The sequence below is a fragment of the Nerophis ophidion genome, linkage group LG19 (assembly GCF_033978795.1).
Source record: "Nerophis ophidion isolate RoL-2023_Sa linkage group LG19, RoL_Noph_v1.0, whole genome shotgun sequence".
Lineage (NCBI taxonomy): Eukaryota > Metazoa > Chordata > Actinopteri > Syngnathiformes > Syngnathidae > Nerophis > Nerophis ophidion.
The window spans coordinates 34,206,260-34,225,838 of NC_084629.1; the positions used below are offsets into that span (position 1 = coordinate 34,206,260).

General features: G+C 40.4%; 1 protein-coding gene across 2 annotated transcripts in view; it reads left to right on the forward strand.

Annotated features, from left to right (window-relative positions):
* erbb4b (erb-b2 receptor tyrosine kinase 4b) overlaps positions 1 to 19,579 on the forward strand; it is a 975,361-nt gene that overhangs the window by 914,041 nt on the left and 41,741 nt on the right. For both annotated transcript variants that reach the window (XM_061879863.1, XM_061879864.1), the window contains 3 exons: positions 3,234 to 3,389; positions 15,731 to 15,806; positions 17,245 to 17,391. In XM_061879863.1, coding sequence (XP_061735847.1) covers positions 3,234 to 3,389; positions 15,731 to 15,806; positions 17,245 to 17,391 — 379 coding nt within the window. The remainder of the gene's footprint in view (positions 1 to 3,233; positions 3,390 to 15,730; positions 15,807 to 17,244; positions 17,392 to 19,579) is intronic.

Consider the following 19,579-nt stretch of genomic DNA (forward strand, 5'->3'; position numbering starts at 1 on the left):
TGGACAGTTGTCAAGTCAGCAGTCTTCCCCATGATTGTGTGTCATACAGAATCAAAACGAGAGACCATTTAAAGGCTTTTCCAGGTGTTTTGAGTTAGTTAGCTAATTAGAGTGTGGCACCAGGTGTCTTCAATATCTGACCTTTTCACCGTATTCTGATTTTCTGGGATGTTGAATTTAGGGTTTTCATTGCTTGTCAGCTATAATCCTCTCCTTTTTGGCAAAAAACACTTGAAATGTATCAGTCTGTTTGGAATGAATGTATACATTCTACAAGTTTGACTTTCTAAATGGAATTAATGAAATAAATCAACTTTTTCATGATATTTTAATAATATGACCAGCACCTGTGTATATATATATATATATATATATATATACAGTATATAAATATATATATATATATACAGTATATATATATATATATATATATATATATATATATGTATATATATATATATATATATATATGTATATATATATATATATATATATATATATATATATATATATATATATATATACATATATATATATATATATATATATATATACATATATATATTATTATTATTTCTTTTTTTTTTCAAAAAATATGCCATATTTTGACCAAAGAACCACCATTACATGTTATGTAATTATATATATATATATATATATATATATATATATTTTTTTTTTTTTTTTTTTTTTTTTTTTTAAAATACAACAAATAACCAATTTCCTAAAATATACACATAAGTGTACCAAGGACAAACAATAAGTGACAAAAAAGTACCATCCATCCATCTTCTACTGCTTGTCCCATAATCAATAAAATAGTCAATAAATAAAACCAGTCATGACATTAGGTACAATCTGGAATAGTCTCTTTCTGCAATACTCCTCCTCTTAGTTTAGTCTTAAAACCCACTGTGATGGCGATAGTGTCATATAATACCAGCCTTAAAAGTGAGTGACGGAGGAGGTGTCTTTGCTCGGCACACACATCATGTTAACTTTCAGTTTCGATTCCTACCAAGGCTCAGTCAGCTGTGTGGACGAAAGCATGAGAAGACGAGCAAACATTTGGGAGACAGCTTCAAACTCTCGATAGCTCTGTTCTCTCTCTGTCTGCGCTGGTATTTTACCGTACATACATTTATACATATATAAATGTATAAATATATATATATATATATATATATATATATATATTCCATTGATATTTTGTTATTATTATTATTTAAAACTGGATTTTGCATGTCACTATAAAGTTATATAAGCCTTGCTTGTTCAATATTCAATGCAAAACTTGTTTGGGTCCCTATTAAAAGGTTAATTCGTTCAACCTTGGCCCGCGACTTTGTTCAGTTTTACATTTTGGCCCACTTTGTATTTGAGTTTGACACCCCTGGTTTAAAACATTGGCACTGCTGTGAAAACTCTTCCTCAAAGATTTTTGTTTGGTTTCTCACTGAAAATGGTGAATATTTATAGGTCTTTATGAGTATGTAGGAGGTTTTATTTCATGACTCAGACAACATTTGTTTTGAGGCCACATCTAGCACTGTTAAAAGGAATATTTTCCACCTTTTAAGCAGAATCGAACGCCTTTCAAAACACTATCTTTGTCCTTTGTTCTGCTTGAAGAGACACGATGAGCACACCCGGCTTGTTGTTTATGCTCTCCCACACATGTATGTTATTAGTAATGGTTTATTTAGTTTATTAAGGATCACCATTAGTCTACACCGCTGTGGAGACTATTCTTCCTGGTATCCGGGCTTAAAAACATCACACAATCACAAAACGAAAAAATTACAATGCAGTACAACATGATCAAATAATTTAAAAAAAAATACAACTTTGAGTTTACATAATAATGTTCATACCAAAGATAAAAAGAGCAATATGTATATATATATATATATATATATATATATATATATATATATATATATATATATATATATATATATATATATGTATATATATATATATTTGTCACCATGGCGACTTTTTTTTAGTTTTAATAAATCTTACCTGTACGCTGTGTCCGAGCCCGAACTGCATCCAGGAAGAGCTCTACTTGCATCACGATGCCACGAAGACGTTACAGTACCAGGCGAGCACAAGGCTACATAGTTTTGTCGGACATCTGGGATCTGTCCCTTGAGGGGGTGGTCATGTTGCGATCCACTACTCGGATCGTTTGCTGTTTGGACTTTTGAGTTTGTGTGTACTTCCTTGTTCATATATATATATATATATATATATATATATATATATATATATATATATATATATATATATATATATATATATATATATATATATAATTGTTTTTGAATGTACATTGACTACTTCTTTTCAAAATTTGTAGAAATGTCTCATGTTAAATGTTGAAATATTGACTGTCAGTTTTCTGGACTGTGCCAACTGTACTACTATATTAGTACCTATGTTGTATTGTTTAATTGAAAACAACACAGCAAAGTCCATTTGGCTGTCATCAGTTGTAATTATGAGACACAATTGTGTGAAAATCATGATTTTTCTTTTTTTTATGCTTAAAATAAGAAATCCTTTCTTTAAAAAAAAGTACTTTTATACTTGTGAGTGTTGACGACACAGCTTTGCAACAGTTGATATTCTCGTTTCAAGCACGTTTTACTCAACATAAGTCATGAAATCTCAGCAACAAGCTGTAATATTTTACTGAAATCATTTAGGACCAAAACACTTAAAACAAGTAAAACACTCTAACATAAAATTTGCTTAGTTAGGAGAAGTGTCTTATCAGACAGAAAATAAGAAAATATCACCTTTATTTGAGATATTTCATCTTACTTAGATTTCATTTTTTGCAGTGTAGCGAATATCAAGTGCATTTTTTGTTGTTAACCTTTACAAGGCAGATTATAGTTTTTGATGAACACATTAGCCGGGACAGTGTTAGGCAAGAAGGATTTTGGATTATTAATGAGATAAAAATCCTTAAAATGGGTTTCCTGTTCGCATGGATTCAGTTTTAATTGAAATTCCTGTTGTCGTTGCGGTTTCACAATGAAAAGGGCTTTTCCACCGTCCCTTTGTTGACTGATGGGAATTTAGAGGGAAAATACCAGCATGGCAGTAATGACGACTACAAGAGTACGAAGGACCTAATTGGGTCTTGGCGGTGGTTTACGCCGACGAGGGCAGCGATGTTGAACAAGAGTCAGCCTGGCTTGTGTTTATGTGTGTTGCAGGGGATGATGTATTTGGAGGAGCGCCGGCTGGTCCACAGGGATCTGGCGGCTCGCAACGTCCTGGTGAAATCTCCCAACCACATCAAGATCACCGACTTTGGCCTGGCCCGCCTGCTCGACGTCAACGAGAAGGAATATAACGCCGACGGAGGCAAGGTAAAATGGTGGTAAACACTTGTCGTTTGAATGATTGATACTTTTATTAGTAGATTGCACAGTACAGTGCATATTCCGTACAATTGACCACTAAATGGTAACACCCGAATAAGTTTTTCAACTTGTTTAAGTCAGGGTCCACGTTAATCAATTCATGGTAGTTTGCACAAGGTAATCCAACAACATCATCTGTATCGCCGCAGTGAGCGTGTTTAATGCCACATGAATGGTAAATAAAAACAGAATACAACGATTTGCTAATCTTTTTCAACTTATATTCAATTGACTAGACTGCAAAGACAAGATATTTAATGTTTGAACTGAGAAATTATTTTTATTTTTTTGTGCAAATAATCATTAACTAAGAATTTAATAGCAACACGTTGCAAAAAAGTTGGCACAGGGGCATTTTTACCACTGTGTTACATGGCCTTTCCTTTTAACAACACTCAGTAGCTGTTCTGGAACTGAGGAAACACATTTTTGAAGCTTTTCAGGTGGAATTCTTTCCCATTCTGGCTTGACTTCCAGCTTAAGTTGTCCATCAGGTCTCCTTTGTTGAATTTTAGGCTTCATAATGCGCCAAACATTTTTGATGGGAGACAGGTCTGGACTACAGGCAGGCCAGTCTAGTGCCCGCTCTCTTTTACTTCGAAGCCTCGCTGTTGTAACACATTCAGAATCTTACTTGGCATTGTCTTGCTGAAATAAGCAGGGGCGTCCATGATAACGTTGCTTGGATGACAACATATGTTGCTCCAAAAACTGTATGTACCTTTCAGCATTAATGGTGCCTTCACAGATGTGTAAGTTACCCATGCCTTGGGCACGAATACACCCCCATACCATCACAGTTGTTGGCTTTTGAACTTTGCGCCTATAACAATCCAATTGAATAGACTTTGCAGTGTATTCAATTGATTATAGGTTGAAAAGTATTTGCAAATCCTTATATTCTGTTTTTATATACCATTTACTTCACTGGTTTTTGTAATAATGCAATGTGAACCCGAATCAATCAATCAATGTTTATTTATATAGCCCTAAATCACAAGTGTCTCAAAGGGCTGCACAAGCCACAACGGCATCCTTAGTTCAGAGACCACATAAGGGCAAGGAAAAACTCACAACCCAGTAGGATGACTATGAGAACTGGTCTGTTCTAAACCACATCATCTAGAGCAGAAGTGAACAAATCCATGTATTATGTAAAATACTAAGAAGGGAGGGACGGATACCGAGCTTGATGTTTTGATACCTCAAATACTTGGCGAGGAAACAGGCACTCAGAGCAGACTCAGTCAGTCTACCTTTGGGTAATGCTGCAGTTTTTGATGTAGGGCTGGGGGATATGGCCTTTTATTAATATCTCAATATTTTTAGGCCAGGTCATGATACACCATATATATCTCCAAATGTTGCCTTAGCCCATGGGTGTCAAACTCTGGCCTGCAGGCCAAATTTGGCCCACTGTGTAATTTCATTTGGCCCTTGAGGCAATATCAAATTAACATTAGAGCTGGCCCGCGGCTGTAACACCGCATTCCCCACTAATACTCATACTCGTCAACCCTCCTGATTTTCCCGGGAGACTCCCGAAGTTCAGTGCCCCTCCCGAATTTCACGTCCGCTTTTCCTCCATACAAACAGCGTGCCGGCCCACTCACATAATATATGCGGCTCATACACACACACAAGTGTATGCAAAGCATACTTGGTCAACAGCCATACAGTTCACACTGAGGGTGGCCGTATAAACAACTTTAACACTGTTACAAATATACGCCACACTGTGAACCCACATCAAACAAGAATGACAAACACATTTCGGGAGAACATCCGCAACACAACATAAACACAACCGAACAAATACCCAGAATCCCTTGCATCACTAACTCTTCCAAGATGCTACAATATACACCCCCGCTACCACCAAACCCCGCCCCAACTCAAACCCGCCGCCGAAAAGAGGCATTCAATTTGTATTTTTATTGTATTTGATACGCCATTGATATTTTTTAATTGTTTTTATTTAAAAATCGATTTTGCATGTCACTATAAAGTTATATAAGCCTTGCTAGGTCAATATTCAATGCAAAACTTGTTTGGGTCCCTATTAAAGGATTAATTTGTTCAACCTCGGCCCGCGGCTTCGTTCAGTTTTAAATTTTGGCCCACTCTGTATTCGAGTTTGACACCCCTGCCTTAGCCATTTATTAAACAGTTATTAAGCAGTGGCACAAACATTCATGTCATTTCCAAAACAGAAAGTGCAAGATTGTCAGCGACATTTCAAAACAAGCTATTAGTGCACTTTTGTGCATGATGTCACTAAGATGACGAATCAAAACAACACTAAATTAAAGTGCGCTTTTTGTACAAAACACAACTACAATAGTTTAAAACAAATAAAGTGCACTTTTGTGCATGATGTCACACAAAATATTAAAAAAAAAAAGAGCTGCATAATAGGGAAATCAAAATAGTGTATGTCCTTCGCTATGTGGTAGGTTACTACGGACGTTATCTCCTTCTGGTGTTGACTATTTTGTTCATACTTGTTGATGTGGAAATTGTTGCTTCGGCATTTATTTGATGTGGCACCGGCAGGGGATGTTAAAATGCGGAGTTTCAAGCAATCTTTAGCGGGTGACTTTTCAAATGATGCTACATTAGCAGGGGTGCTACTTTTTATAGCAACGATTTTGCCGCATAAATGTGGAACATATTCCCGCGAGAAGCCAAACCACCGCCAGGCGGGCGAGTGAGAGAGGAAGGAAGAGCGTGTGCTGGTTTAGTGGAAAAGCAGCAAAACGTTTCTCTGCTTGCATCACGCAAGTGACGTCAAGGTTCGGCCCTCGAGAGCCAAATACCACGCCGGGATTGGTAGATTACTGCAGCTCCGCACACAACGCTGTCAAGCGTCATTCATATAAAACTTGCGTCTTCTGGGCTGCAATTGGCCCACGGGCCGCGTGTCTGAGACTCCTGCTTTACAGTAAAGCTCCACTTTTTGTGTGCTAATATGCCAAAACTTTATCAAAGAGATGTCTTTTTGCAACTCCACTGCATAGACCAAAGACACAAAGTGCTGCTATATTATGATACCCGTGTGTGTCAGGATTGCCTTCGTTGCGTCTGAACAGTCTTCCCTCTCAGGGAATTAAAGTCACCGGTCAATCCCAAGTTCTTTAGATGACATATATGCTGAGTAAGAAGGACCATCAGGACAGAATAGGAATATTATCAAGTTTTACCAAAGCTTTAGGAGACCAGTCCTACAGTCCGTTAATTCGCATTTCGAAGCGGTCTGAAAATCAAACGGGAAGAGACAACTTATTGAATAAGAAAACAGTCCCCACTCTGTCCAGAAAGGAATACAGCCTCATTATTCTAATAGAGATAAGATAAAAGGGGAGTACTCCAACTCCCACATTGCAATTCCTAAGGCAAAACACAGACATCTGCAGACAAAGAAAGACAAGCATACAGAGTACAAATGAAAAAAAATACCAGCTGCTTTATACTCTATTGTCTATACTCTCGGCAGGGTTCTTGAGGGTGCATGGGAGTTTGCCCAACCAGTCTACATGTGCTTTGTGGACTTGGAGAAGGCATTCGACCATATCCCTCGGGAAGTCCTGTGGGGAGTGTTCAGAGAGTATGGGGTATCGGACTGTCTTATTGTGTCGGTCCGCTCCCTGTATGATCAGTGCCAGAGCTTGGTCCGCACTGCTGGCAGTAAGTCGGCCACGTTTCCAGTGAGGGTTGGACTCCGCCAAGGCTGTCCTTTGTCACCGATTCTGGTCATAACTTTTATGGACAGAATTTCTAGATGCAGTCAAGGCGTTGAGGGGTTCCGGTTTGGTGGCCGCGGGATTAGGTCTCTGCTTTTTGCAGATGATGTGGTCCTGATGGCTTCATCTGGCCGGGATCGTCAGCTCTCACTGGATCGGTTCGCAGCCAAGTGTGAAGCGACCGGAATGAGAACCAGCACCTCCATGTCCGAGTCCATGGTTCTCGCCCGGAAAAGGGTGGAGTGCCATCTCCGGGTTGGGGAGGAAACCTTGCCTCAAGTGGAGGAGTTCAAGTACCTAGGAGTCTTGTTCACGAGTGGGGGAAGAGTGGATCGTGAGACCGACAGGCGGATCGGTGCGGCGTCTTCAGTAATGCGGACGTTGTATCGATCCGTTGTGGAGAAGAAGGAGCTGAGCTGGAAGGCAAAGCTCTCAATTTACCGGTCGATCTACGTTCCCATCCTCACCTATGGTCATGAGCTTTGGGTCATGACCGAAAGGATAAGATCACGGGTACAAGTGGCCGAAATGAGTTTCCTCCGCCGTGTGGCGGGGCTCTCCCTTAGAGATAGGGTGAGAAGCTCTGCCATCCGGGAGGAACTAAAAGTAAAGCCGCTGCTCCTCCACATCGAGAGGAGCCAGATGAGGTGGCTCGGGCATCTGGTCAGGATGCCACCCGAACGCCTTCCTAGGGAGGTGTTTAGGGCACACCCAACCGGTAGGAGGCCACGGGGAAGACCCAGGACACGTTGGGAAGACTATGTCTCCCGGCTGGGGACACGTTGGGAAGACTATGTCTCCCGGCTGGCCTGGGAACGCCTCGGGATCCCCGGGAAGAGCTGGACAAAGTGGCTGGGGAGAGGGAAGTCTGGGCTTCCCTGCTTAGGCTGCTGCCCCCGCGACCCGACCTCGGATAAGCGGAAGATGATGGATGGATGGATGGACCAGCTGCTTTAAACACTACTATGAATAAAGGAAGAACTCTTGAAACATAGACTTATGCATTCCTCCACACCTTGCAGAAAAGGGTATATAAAGATGAAAACAGATACTGGATACTCTGTGTAAATGTCATAGTGGCTTTAAATAAAAACTGATATGTGTAAGTTCTTAACGATTTAATTAGAGGCGTTAATAAATCGAGTATATTTTTAGTAACCCAAGACAAAAGTCTAATTATTGCATATAGTCCAGGTTGTTAATGTACTCATCAATATTTTCCAGTCATGTGTAGAGTCCAGTTTCAGTGCCCAGTCAAAATCAAGGTCATTCATAGTTTTCACTGACACACTGTAAAAAGTCAGTGTTAAAAAAAAAAGTTAAAAAAAATAAAAAAACGAAGGGCATTTTACTTGAACCAAGCAAAATTATATGTCACCGACCCGTTTTAGTTTTTAAATGCATAAAACAACCACATATCGACCCCAAAAGGGAATAAGCGGTAGAAAATGGATGGATGGATATTTATTTATTTTTCATCAAGGCTTTTGACTGTGTTAGGAACCTCTATTTCAACAAAATTAATTTTTTTTTTTTTTTTGGCAGTAAAATTATGAAATGCTTTGGTTGAAATTATGACCTTGGTGTTGTTAGGGTCGGTTTGGACCCAGTTTATAAAAATAAGATTATCAAGCAATAATTAGAGCCTAAACTGAACTCTACCAATCATGTGATCTTTTGGGGATTCTCATTTTACCTTTTTATCCAGTACAAAAACAAACATGTTCAGACATGTGAGGTCGAAATGAAAAAATAAAAATAAAACAAATATATTTTATGTTCTAATACCCCTCAGTAACAGTCAGGTAACACAAAAAGCTTTTATTTATGTATACCATTCTTTTGAGGTTAATTTTACCATTTTACCAATTTTACCATTTTTACCAATCTTACCAATTTTACCATTTTTTAATTGAAATTGAGGTGTGTACTGACAAAAAAAGACCCAATGGCCCACACTGAAAATATTAAAACCAAGATTTTCATGAATTAGAAAGCCTAACAAGGTAACCACGAGATGAGAAACAAATTGGATGATAGATAATTGTTTTTAGTGTATTTCACAGTTGATTTAAGACGGGTCAAAACCGACCCATTTACATAAGAGATGGTCACATAAAGCTAACACAAGAGGGAGGTTAAAATAGGTATATTAAAACAAGTAAACCACTCTAATATAAAATCTGCTTAGTGAGAAGAATGATCTTATCAGACAGAAAATAAGCAAATATCAGCCTTATTTGAGATATTTCATCTTTCTTAGTTTTCAGTTTTTGCAGTGCCTATAACCAGCAACGTGCTCTGCAAGTGAGTCGGGCTGGCGACATTGCTCGGTTCATGCCATAGTTTCATGCTCTTTTCATGCGATGCCACAGTTCATGTTGCTCGTCCCATGTGCGATTCCAATTTTGAACAGAAATAGTTCATGCACATCCAGATGAATTCTTCAAAATGACAAAACATTTTTTGGGCCGGGGGCCGGACTGTTTTTGGCATAAGTTTGCTGGTTCGAAAAAATGTAATGCCAAGCGCTTATCATTATGTCAAGATAATGGCACTACCATTTTACTTCATTGAAGAATATTTTTCAACATATTTAGTAAAAAGGTCTCATATTTGTGTTTTTCTACCAAGAAAAGTACACTTGTTATTAGTGAGAATATACTTATTTTAAGGTATTTTTGGGGTTGATTGAGGTTAGCTAATTTACTTGTTTTAGAAAGTTTTGACAAGCCAAAACGTCTTGTTCTATTTGCAGATAATTTTGATTAGTTCAAATAAAATACCCCTCATTTTTGTACGTTGTTTTCTTGTTTCTGAACACTGACTTTTTGCAGTGTGGAAGTAGTCATTTTATTTCTGTCATGATCCGTGGTCCGGATCCTGTTTTTTGTTATTTTCTGTTAGATTAAGACTCAGTTAGTTCCTATTTTTGTGCACCCTTGTTTGTTTTAGTTTTCATGACACCTGCCTCTTGCGTTCAAGTCACACATGTCTCTAATCAAGAGACTATTATTTAAGCCTGTCGTCGCCAGGGAGTCGGGCTGGCGACATTGCTCAGTTTATTGCAGTTAATGCTTGTTTTCATGCGATGCCACAGTTTATGTTGCTCTTTCCATGTCCGATTCAAAGTTTTGCTAGTTATTTGTTTCATACCACAGTAAGTTTTGTTTGTTCTACTTCATAGTTTGGTTAGTTGTTTTCATGTCCATAGTTTAATGTTCTAAGTTTTTGGCATAGCTTGAGTGTGTGATCGGCACGCTTACCTTTGGGTTGTGTTTTGTTTTATTTGTACTTCGTTAAATGTTAGTAAATAATTAAATATGTTCCTACCGGCTACCCTTGTCCGGAAAAGTCAGATTGCATCCCGGAAGAACAATCCTCGCAATAAGGACCCATAACCCTTGATCACCCCCTGGGAGGTAAGGGGAGCAGTGAGCAGCAGCAACCTTCCATCTAACTACTGCACTAGACGCATCCCAACACCCTGTAGGCAGGACCCACACACACACTGTGTGCACTAGTGCCCAAAGCAGGGTCCACAAAGACATGAATGACAGAGTCTGGTGTGGATGAACTTGACTGGCCTGCACAGAGTCCTGACCTGAACTCAATAGAAAAACGTTTGGGATGAATTAGAACGGAGACTGAGAGCCAGCAACATCAGTGTGTGACCTCACCAATGCGCTTGTGGAAGAATGGTGGGAAATTCCTATAAACGCACTTTGCAACCTTGTGGACAGCCTTCCTAGAAGAGTTGTTAATAGCTGCAAAAGGTGGACCGACATCATATTAAAGTTAAAGTGGCAATGATTGTCACACACACACTAGGTGTAGCGAAATTATTTCTCTACATTTGACCCATCATCCTTGATCACCCCCTTGGAGGTGAGGGGAGCAGTGAGCAGCAGTAGTGGCCGCGCCCGGGTTTTATTTTTGGTGATTTAACCCCCAATTCCAACTTTAGATGCTGAGTGCCAAGCAGGGAGGTAATGGGTCCCATTTTTATAGTCTTTGGTATGACTTTGAACAGATAACCTGCCGGACACTCTAACCACTAGGCTACTGAGTTAAATACAGAAGAGTTTTCAGCAAAGCAAGAAGATTCCACAGGGTTAGACTCTAAATGGGATGTCACTTTTTTTTTTTTTTTTGGTTGGCGAGCTGAGATATGAGCACGGTTAGTGGTCTGTAGGTGGAGGGAGGAACAAGGAGGTCAGTAACGCAGCTCCAAGCGAGGTCATGTTGCACCTTGTAGCTCATCAGCGACAGCTTGTAATTTTTTTCTGGCAGCCGAGACGGGGGCAAGCAAGGCGGCCACGATAATGAAGAGAGATTAGTGAAGCGTAGTTCGCGAACACGATGCAACATCGATGCTCCTTTAGTTGACGCGGGAGGCTTCAGATAAATAGCCACCGTTAATTGTGACGTGTCATTGCTGTACTGTATCTACGGCTTTTCACACACACAAGTAAATGCATTGCATACTTGGTCAACAGCCATACAGGTCACACTGATGGTGGGCGGAGAAAACAATTTTAACACTTTTACAAATATGCGCCACACTGTGAACCCACACCAACCAAGAATGACAAACACATTTCGGGAGAACATCCGCACCGTAGCACAACATAAACACAACAGAATCCCTTGCAGCACCAACGCTTCCGGGACGCTACAATATACACCCCCCCCCCCCATCCCGCTGCCACCACCCCCAACCACATTGGTATATTCTTCCAGCTGCTTCTCCGTCAAACACACCATCAGCAGCTTCTCCATATTTTCATGCATACATGTCTGCAAGTTAGTCATTTAACATTTGTAACTTATTCAGTAGTATTTTTTATGAAGTAATGTAATAATGTACTGCATTTATCTTGGAGAGGGGATTCTACAGTATTTTCTTCCAGCTGCTTCTCCGTCAAACACACCATCAGCAGCTTCTCCATATTTTCATTGGATATAAGTCTGTAATTTCGTCATTTAACATTCGTAACTCATTCAGCAGTAGTTTTTATGAAGTAATGTAGTAAAAATGTACTGCACTTATCTTGGAAAGCGGATTCTGCAGTATTTTCTTTTAGATGCTTCCCCATATTTTCATGGATAAATGTCTGCAATTTAGTAATTTAACATCCGTAACACATTTAGTAGTAATTTCAATGACGTAATGTAATAGCAGTGTACTGTGTTTATATTGGAGACGGGATTCTACAGCTTTTTCTTCCCGCTGCTTCTCTGTCAAACACACAATCAGCAGCTTTTCTATATTTTCATTGGATACAAGTCTGTAATTTTGTCATTTAACATTCGTAACTCATTCAATAGTAGTTTTTATGAAGTAATGTAGTAAAAATGTACTGCACTTATCTTAGAAAACGGATTCTGCAGGATTTTCTTTCAGATGCTTCTCCATATTTTCATGTATACATTCTGCAATTAGGTCATTTAACACTCTTAACTCATTTAGTAGTGGTTTCTATGAAGTAATGTAATAGCAGTGTACTGCGTTTATCTTGGAGAGGGGATTCTACAGTATTTTCTTTCAGCTGCTTCTCCGTCAAACACACCATCAGCAGCTTCTCTATATTTTCATGGATACATGTCTGCAAGTTAGTCATTTAACATTCGTAACTTATTCAGTAGTAATTTTTATGTAGTAATGTAATAATGTACTGCATTTATCTTGGAGAGGGGATTCTACAGTATTTTCTTTCAGCTGCTTCTCCGTCAAACACACCAGCAGCAGCTTCTCCATATTTTCATGGATACAAGTCTGTGATGTTAATCATTTCACATTCTTAACTCATTCAGTAGTAGTTTTTAATGAAGTAATGTAGTAATAATATACTGCATATCTCTTGGAGAGGGGATTCTACAGTATTTTCTTCCAGCTGCGTAACCATGTTTTCATGGATAAATGTCTGCAATTATGTCATTTAACATTCTTGACTCATTTAGTAGTGGTTTCTATGAAGTAATCTAATAGCAGTGTACTACGTTTATCTTGGAGAGGGGATTCTACAGTATTTTCTTCCAGCTGCTTCTCCATCAAACACACCATCAGTGCGTCTGCCTCACAAGCGGAAGATGGATGAAAAGCAAACACCAAAAGCAGCTTGCAGTGAGCGGATGTACCCTGTCTTAACGCAGCTTTTCAGAAGCTCTGGCTGACTGCTGGGCCACTTCAAGCACTCACCACCAGCTTGCAGCACATTTTTTGTTACTCATATAAATAGGGCAGATTGAGCCCAGTTCATAATTTCCTGTTATACAGTATGCCGGGCAGCCTTGCACTAATGTTATTGTTTACTTTATTACTCTAGTATAGTCTGGACTGAAGCTTTGTGCCTTCATTGTTTTTTTAGCTGTTGTTTTGAGGCATGTTTAAACAAAAATAGAGAATAATGCATTTTCTTAAACTTAGACTTAGACTTTGTGAAAGTCAAAGTATAGTATTTCTCATATTTGTAGTGGATATCAGGATTATCTCAGGGAGAGGATGTCCCAAATTCCAAGCTGCTGTTTTGAGGCATGTTAAAAAAAAATAAAGCACTTTGTGACTTCAATAATAAATATGGCAGTGCCATGTTGGCATTTTTTTTTCATAACTTGAGTTGATATATTTTGGAAAACCTTGTTACATTGTTTAATGTATCCAGCGGAGCATCACAACAAAATTAGGCATAATAATGTGTTAATTCTTCAACTGTATATATCGGTATCGGTTGATATCGGAATATCGGATATGGGCAAAAAAGAAATTATCGGACACCTCTACTCCCTTGCAGTATTTCTATATGCAGTACATTTCCTGTTACATCATGAACGTAATGTTACGACTTGGAAATAAGAGGACCCAGATGCAGAGAGGAAGGTTCCAATAAATAACAGCTTTTATTTTGAAATAACTTTTTAAAAAAGTATTTCACAAAAATATATACAACGTATGGAAAAATAATTCTGAGGATAAACACTTAACTCAAAAATCACTCCAAAAAATAAAGAGGAATACTACCTTAAGAAAATAACCTACCAAAAATAGAATATCAAGAAGAATGAACAAAAAGCGCTCCAACAGGAGGAAAAATAAACTGTAATAATATATACAAATACAATATCTATGAATGAACAAAAAAATCACTCAATCAATGAGGAAATTAAACGAAATTTAGAATAACAAAAAACTCATCAATTAGGTCGACGAAGGAAAACTAAGGACGCTCGAAGAAGGAAATAGGTCAACTCAAAATTTCAGCAAAAAAATAACTGCTATGATCAAAAATGAAGGAGAACAAGAAAAAACAGGAGCAAGGCAAGGAGGTGATCAAGGACATGGACTTGGACGCTAGAAGGCACGATAGACGAGACGATCCGGCAAAGGACAAACGGAGAACTGAGCTTAAATAGGACGTGGGAGTGATGGGGAACAGGTGGAAACAATCAGGAATCAAGGATGAGTCAGACTGGTGACACAAGAGGAAGGACATGTGATCTGAAACAAGAGGGTAGCTTTTCAAAATAAAACACATAGATCACAAGACAGAAAAACGCACGAGACTTCCCTCACCGCGGTGTGACACGTAATCCATCATAACAAATCAATCTATCTTCTTCCGCTTATCCGAGGTCGGGTCGTGGGGGCAACAACCTAAGCAGGGAAACCCAGACTTCCCTTTCTCCAGCCACTTCGTCTAGCTCTTCCCGGGGGATCCCGAGGCGTTCCCAGGCCAGCCGGGAGACATAGTCTTCCCAACCTGTCCTGGGTCTTCCCCGTGGCCTCCTACCGGTTGGACGTGCCCTAAACACCTCCCTAGGGAGGCGTTCGGGTGGCATCCTGACCAGATGCCCGAACCACCTCATCTGGCTCCTCTCGATGTGGAGGAGCAGCGGCTTTACTTTGAGTTCCTGCCGGATGACAGAGCTTCTCACTCTATCTCTAAGGGAGAGCCCCGCCACACGGCGGAGGATACTCATTTCGGCCGCTTGTACCCGTGATCTTATCCTTTCGGTCATGACCCAAAGCTCATGACCATAGGTGAGGATGGGAACGTAGATCGACCGGTAAATTGAGAGCTTTGCCTTCCGGCTCAGCTCCTTCTTCACCACAACGGATCGGTACAACGTCCGCATTACTGAAGACGCCGCACCGATCCGCCTGTCGATCTCACGATCCACTCTTCCCTCACTCGTGAACAAGACTCCTAGGTACTTGAACTCCTCCACTTGGGGCAGTGTCTCCTCCCCAACCCGGAGATGGCATTCCACCCTTTTCCGGGCAAGAACCATGGACTCGGACTTGGAGGGGCTGATTCTCCTTCCGGTCGCTTCACACTCGGCTGCAAACCGATCCAATAAGAGCTGAAGATCCCGGTCAGATGAAGCCATCAGGACCACATCATCTGCAGAAAGCAGAGACCTAATCCTGCGGTCACCAAACCGGAACCCCTCAACGCCTTGACTGCGCCTAGAAATTCTGTCCATAACAAATCATTCCTGATAAATGTATTTAATCTGACGAGTTATTGTCCTCCTTGACAGATGCCCATTAAGTGGATGGCCCTGGAGTGTATCCACTACAGGAAGTTTACCCACCAGAGTGATGTTTGGAGCTATGGTAAGATTGCCTTCAGAGAATTCAGTTATTTGGATTAAAGGGGAACATTATCACCAGACCTATGTAAGCGTCAATATATACCTTGATGGTGCAGAAAAAAGACCATATATTTTTTTAACCGATTTCCGAACTCTAAATGGGTGAATTTTGGCGAATGAAACGCCTTTCTGTTAATCGCGCTGGAAGCGATGACGTCAGAATGTGACGACGCCGAGGTAACACACCCGCCCTTTTCATTTTCAACACATTAAAAACACCGGGTCTCAGCTCTGTTATTTTCCGTTTTTTTGACTATTTTTTGGAACCTTGGAGACATCATGCCTCGTCGGTGTGTTGTCGGAGGGTGTAACAACACTAACAGGGAGGGATTCAAGTTGCACCACTGGCCCCAAGATGCCAAAGTGTCTCCCGCCAGACCCCCATTGAATGTGCTGGTGTTTTTCCACATTTTACCGGTGATGACAGACATGGCACAGAGATGTATGGATAACCTTCAGATGCATTTGCAACGATAAGTCAACGAAATCACAAAGGTGAGTTTTGTTGATGTTGACTGCCAGCTAATCGATGCTAACATGCTACGCTAATCGATGCTAACATGCAATTTACCGGCGGTGCTAAAGCAGACATGGTACAGAGATGTATGGATAACCTGCAGATGCATTTGCAACTATATTACGTTTCCTTCCACCTACATTTAATGCGAAAAAAACACTTACCAATCGACGGATTTAAGTTGCTCCAGTGTCAAAAGATGCGAAAGTCCTGATCGTTTGGTCCGCACATTTTACCGGCGATGCTAACGCAGCTATTCGGCCATGGTATGGCTATGAATAGCGTCAATAGCTATTTGCTCAATAGCTTCAGTTTCTTCTTCAATACTTTCATACTCCAACCATCCGTTTAAATACATGCGTAATCTGTTTAATCGCTTAAGTCGCTGAAATCCGAGTATGAATCCGAGCTAATGTCGCTATATCTTGCTGTGGTATTCGCTATTGTTTGTTTACATTGGAAGCACTGTATGACGTCACAGGGAAATGGATAGTCGCATCGCAAATAGGGAAAATCAAGCACTTTAAAGCTTTATTTAGGGATATTCCGAGACCGGTAAAATTCTGAAAAAAACTTCAAAAAATACAACAAGCCACTGGGAACTGATTTTGTATTGTTTTTAACCCTTTTGAAATTGTGATAATGTTCCCCTTTAATTGATTAAATCGATAATTGCCACAAATCATAAGAGAGTTGCATGTATGAAAACCTTTGAGTAAATGCGAAGAACAGGATAGTATTCATTAATATGTTTATATTATATTTTTTTTATGTTTACATAGTCAGTTCCATGTTCTCATGTCTCTCTTGGTGGCTCACACCATTCTTAACTTTGCATTTGCTCCCGTTCTCCTTGTCTTCCTGGCCATGACGCCACTTCCAGGGGTAACAATTTGGGAGCTGATGACCTTTGGAGGAAAACCCTACGACGGAATTTCGACCAGGGATATCCCAGACCTGCTGGAGAAAGGCGAGCGTCTGCCCCAGCCGCCCATCTGCACTATCGACGTCTACATGGTCTTAGTCAAATGTAAGCATTCATCAGGCCCGATTATGCAGAATCAACTTTTTCTTCCCTGTTGCTGCCTGTTTTTTTGTGTCTTTGGGATCCTGCAAAAGTCTGGGAAATGTTAAATGAAAACATACGTCTGAGAAAATGTTTGGAATTTGCACAACTTATGAGGTTTTTTTTTCCCAATTGTGATTGCGTACATCTCCATATATGGTAAAAATGTACCCAAAGTGCTTTGCACGAGTCCGACGTTGTCGTCAATAAGTTGCTTCTTTTTCTCAATCAAATCAACTTTATTTATAAAGCACATTTAAAATTTATCACAGGGGTATCCAAAGTGCTTTACAATCGGCAGGTTAAAAGATAACACAAGAAAAACAAGCAAACACAACACAACACAAAAGAGCAGGATACAAAATAAATAAATAAAACATAGAAACAGGTTCACAGCAGGTGCATTATGGGATGCCATAGCAGGGTGGAGATCACAGAATGTGAATAAAAGTGTGTTTTAGAATAGAATAGTATGGAATTCATCTTTATTGTCATTGTACAACGAAATTGTATGCAAACTAATTTAGTGCAAAATCCTACATAAGAACATAGATCATGGGTGTCAAACTCTGGCCCGCGGGCCAAATTTGGCCCACCGTGTAGTTTCATTTGGCCCTTAAGGCAATATCAAATTAACGTTAGAGCTGGCCCGCTGGTATTATACAGCGGCGGTGCCAACCCTCCCGATTTTACCGGAACACTCCCGAATTTCAGTGCCCCTCCCGAAAATCAACCATTCTCCCGATTTCCACCCGTACAACAATACGCCTTTCCTCCTTACCAACAGCGTGCCGGCCCAGTCACATATTATATGTGACTTTTACACACACGTAAGTCAATGCAAAGCATACTTGATCATCAGTCATACAGGTCACACTGAGGGTGGCCGCATAAACAACTTTAACACTGTTACAAATATGCGCCACACTGTGAACCCACACCAAACAAGAATGGCAAACACATTTTGGGAGAACATCTGCACCATAACACAACATAAAAAAACAGAACAAACACCCAGAAACCCTTGCAGCACTAACTCTTCCGGGATGCTACGATATACACCCTCCCTACAAACTCTGCCCACCTGAGCCCCGACATTAATGAACTAGCATCCAAGAAAAGATGCGAGGTATCTGGCTTGGGCATATCTGATTAGATCAGTGTGTCGCAAATTGAGCAATAAAAAGGCCTGAATGGTTGATTTATTCAATCAATCAATCAATCAATGTTTATTTATATAGCCCCAAATCACAAATGTCTCAAAGGACTGCACAAATCATTACGACTACAACATCCTCGGAAGAACCCACAAAAGGGCAAGGAAAACTCACACCCAGTGGGCAGGGAGAATTCACATCCAGTGGGACGCCAGTAACAATGCTGACTATGAGAAACCTTGGAGAGGACCTCAGATGTGGGCAACCCCGACCTCTAGGGGACCGAAAGCAATGGATGTCGAGCGGGTCTAACATGATGCTGCGAAAGTTCAATCCATAGTGGCTCCAACACAGCCGCGAGAGTTCAGTCCAAAGCGGATCCAAGACAGCAGCGGGAGTCCCGTCCACCGGAGACCATCTCAAGCGGAGGCGGATCAGCAGTGTAGAGATGTCCCCAATCGATACAGGTGAGCGGTCCATCCTGGGTCCCGACGAGCGGTCCATCCTGGGTCTCGACTCTGGACAGCCAGTACTTCATCCATGGTCATCGGACCGGACCCCCTCCACAAGGGAGGGGGGGACATAGGAGAAAGAAAAGAAGCGGCAGATCAACTGGTCTAAGAAGGAGGTCTATTTAAAGGCTAGAGTATACAAATGAGTTTTAAGGTGAGACTTAAATGCTTCTACTGAGGTAGCATCTCGAACTGTTACCGGGAAGGCATTCCAGAGTACTGGAGCCCGAACGGAAAACGCTCTATAGCCCGCAGACTTTTTTTGGGCTCTAGGAATCACTAATAAGCCGGAGTCCTTTGAACGCAGATTTCTTGCCGGGACATGTGGTACAATACAATCGGCAAGATAGGATGGAGCTAGACCGTGTAGTATTTTATACGTAAGTAGTAAAACCTTAAAGTCACATCTTAAGTGCACAGGAAGCCAGTGCAAGTGAGCCAGTACAGGCGTAATATGATCAAACTTTCTTGTTCTTGTCAAAA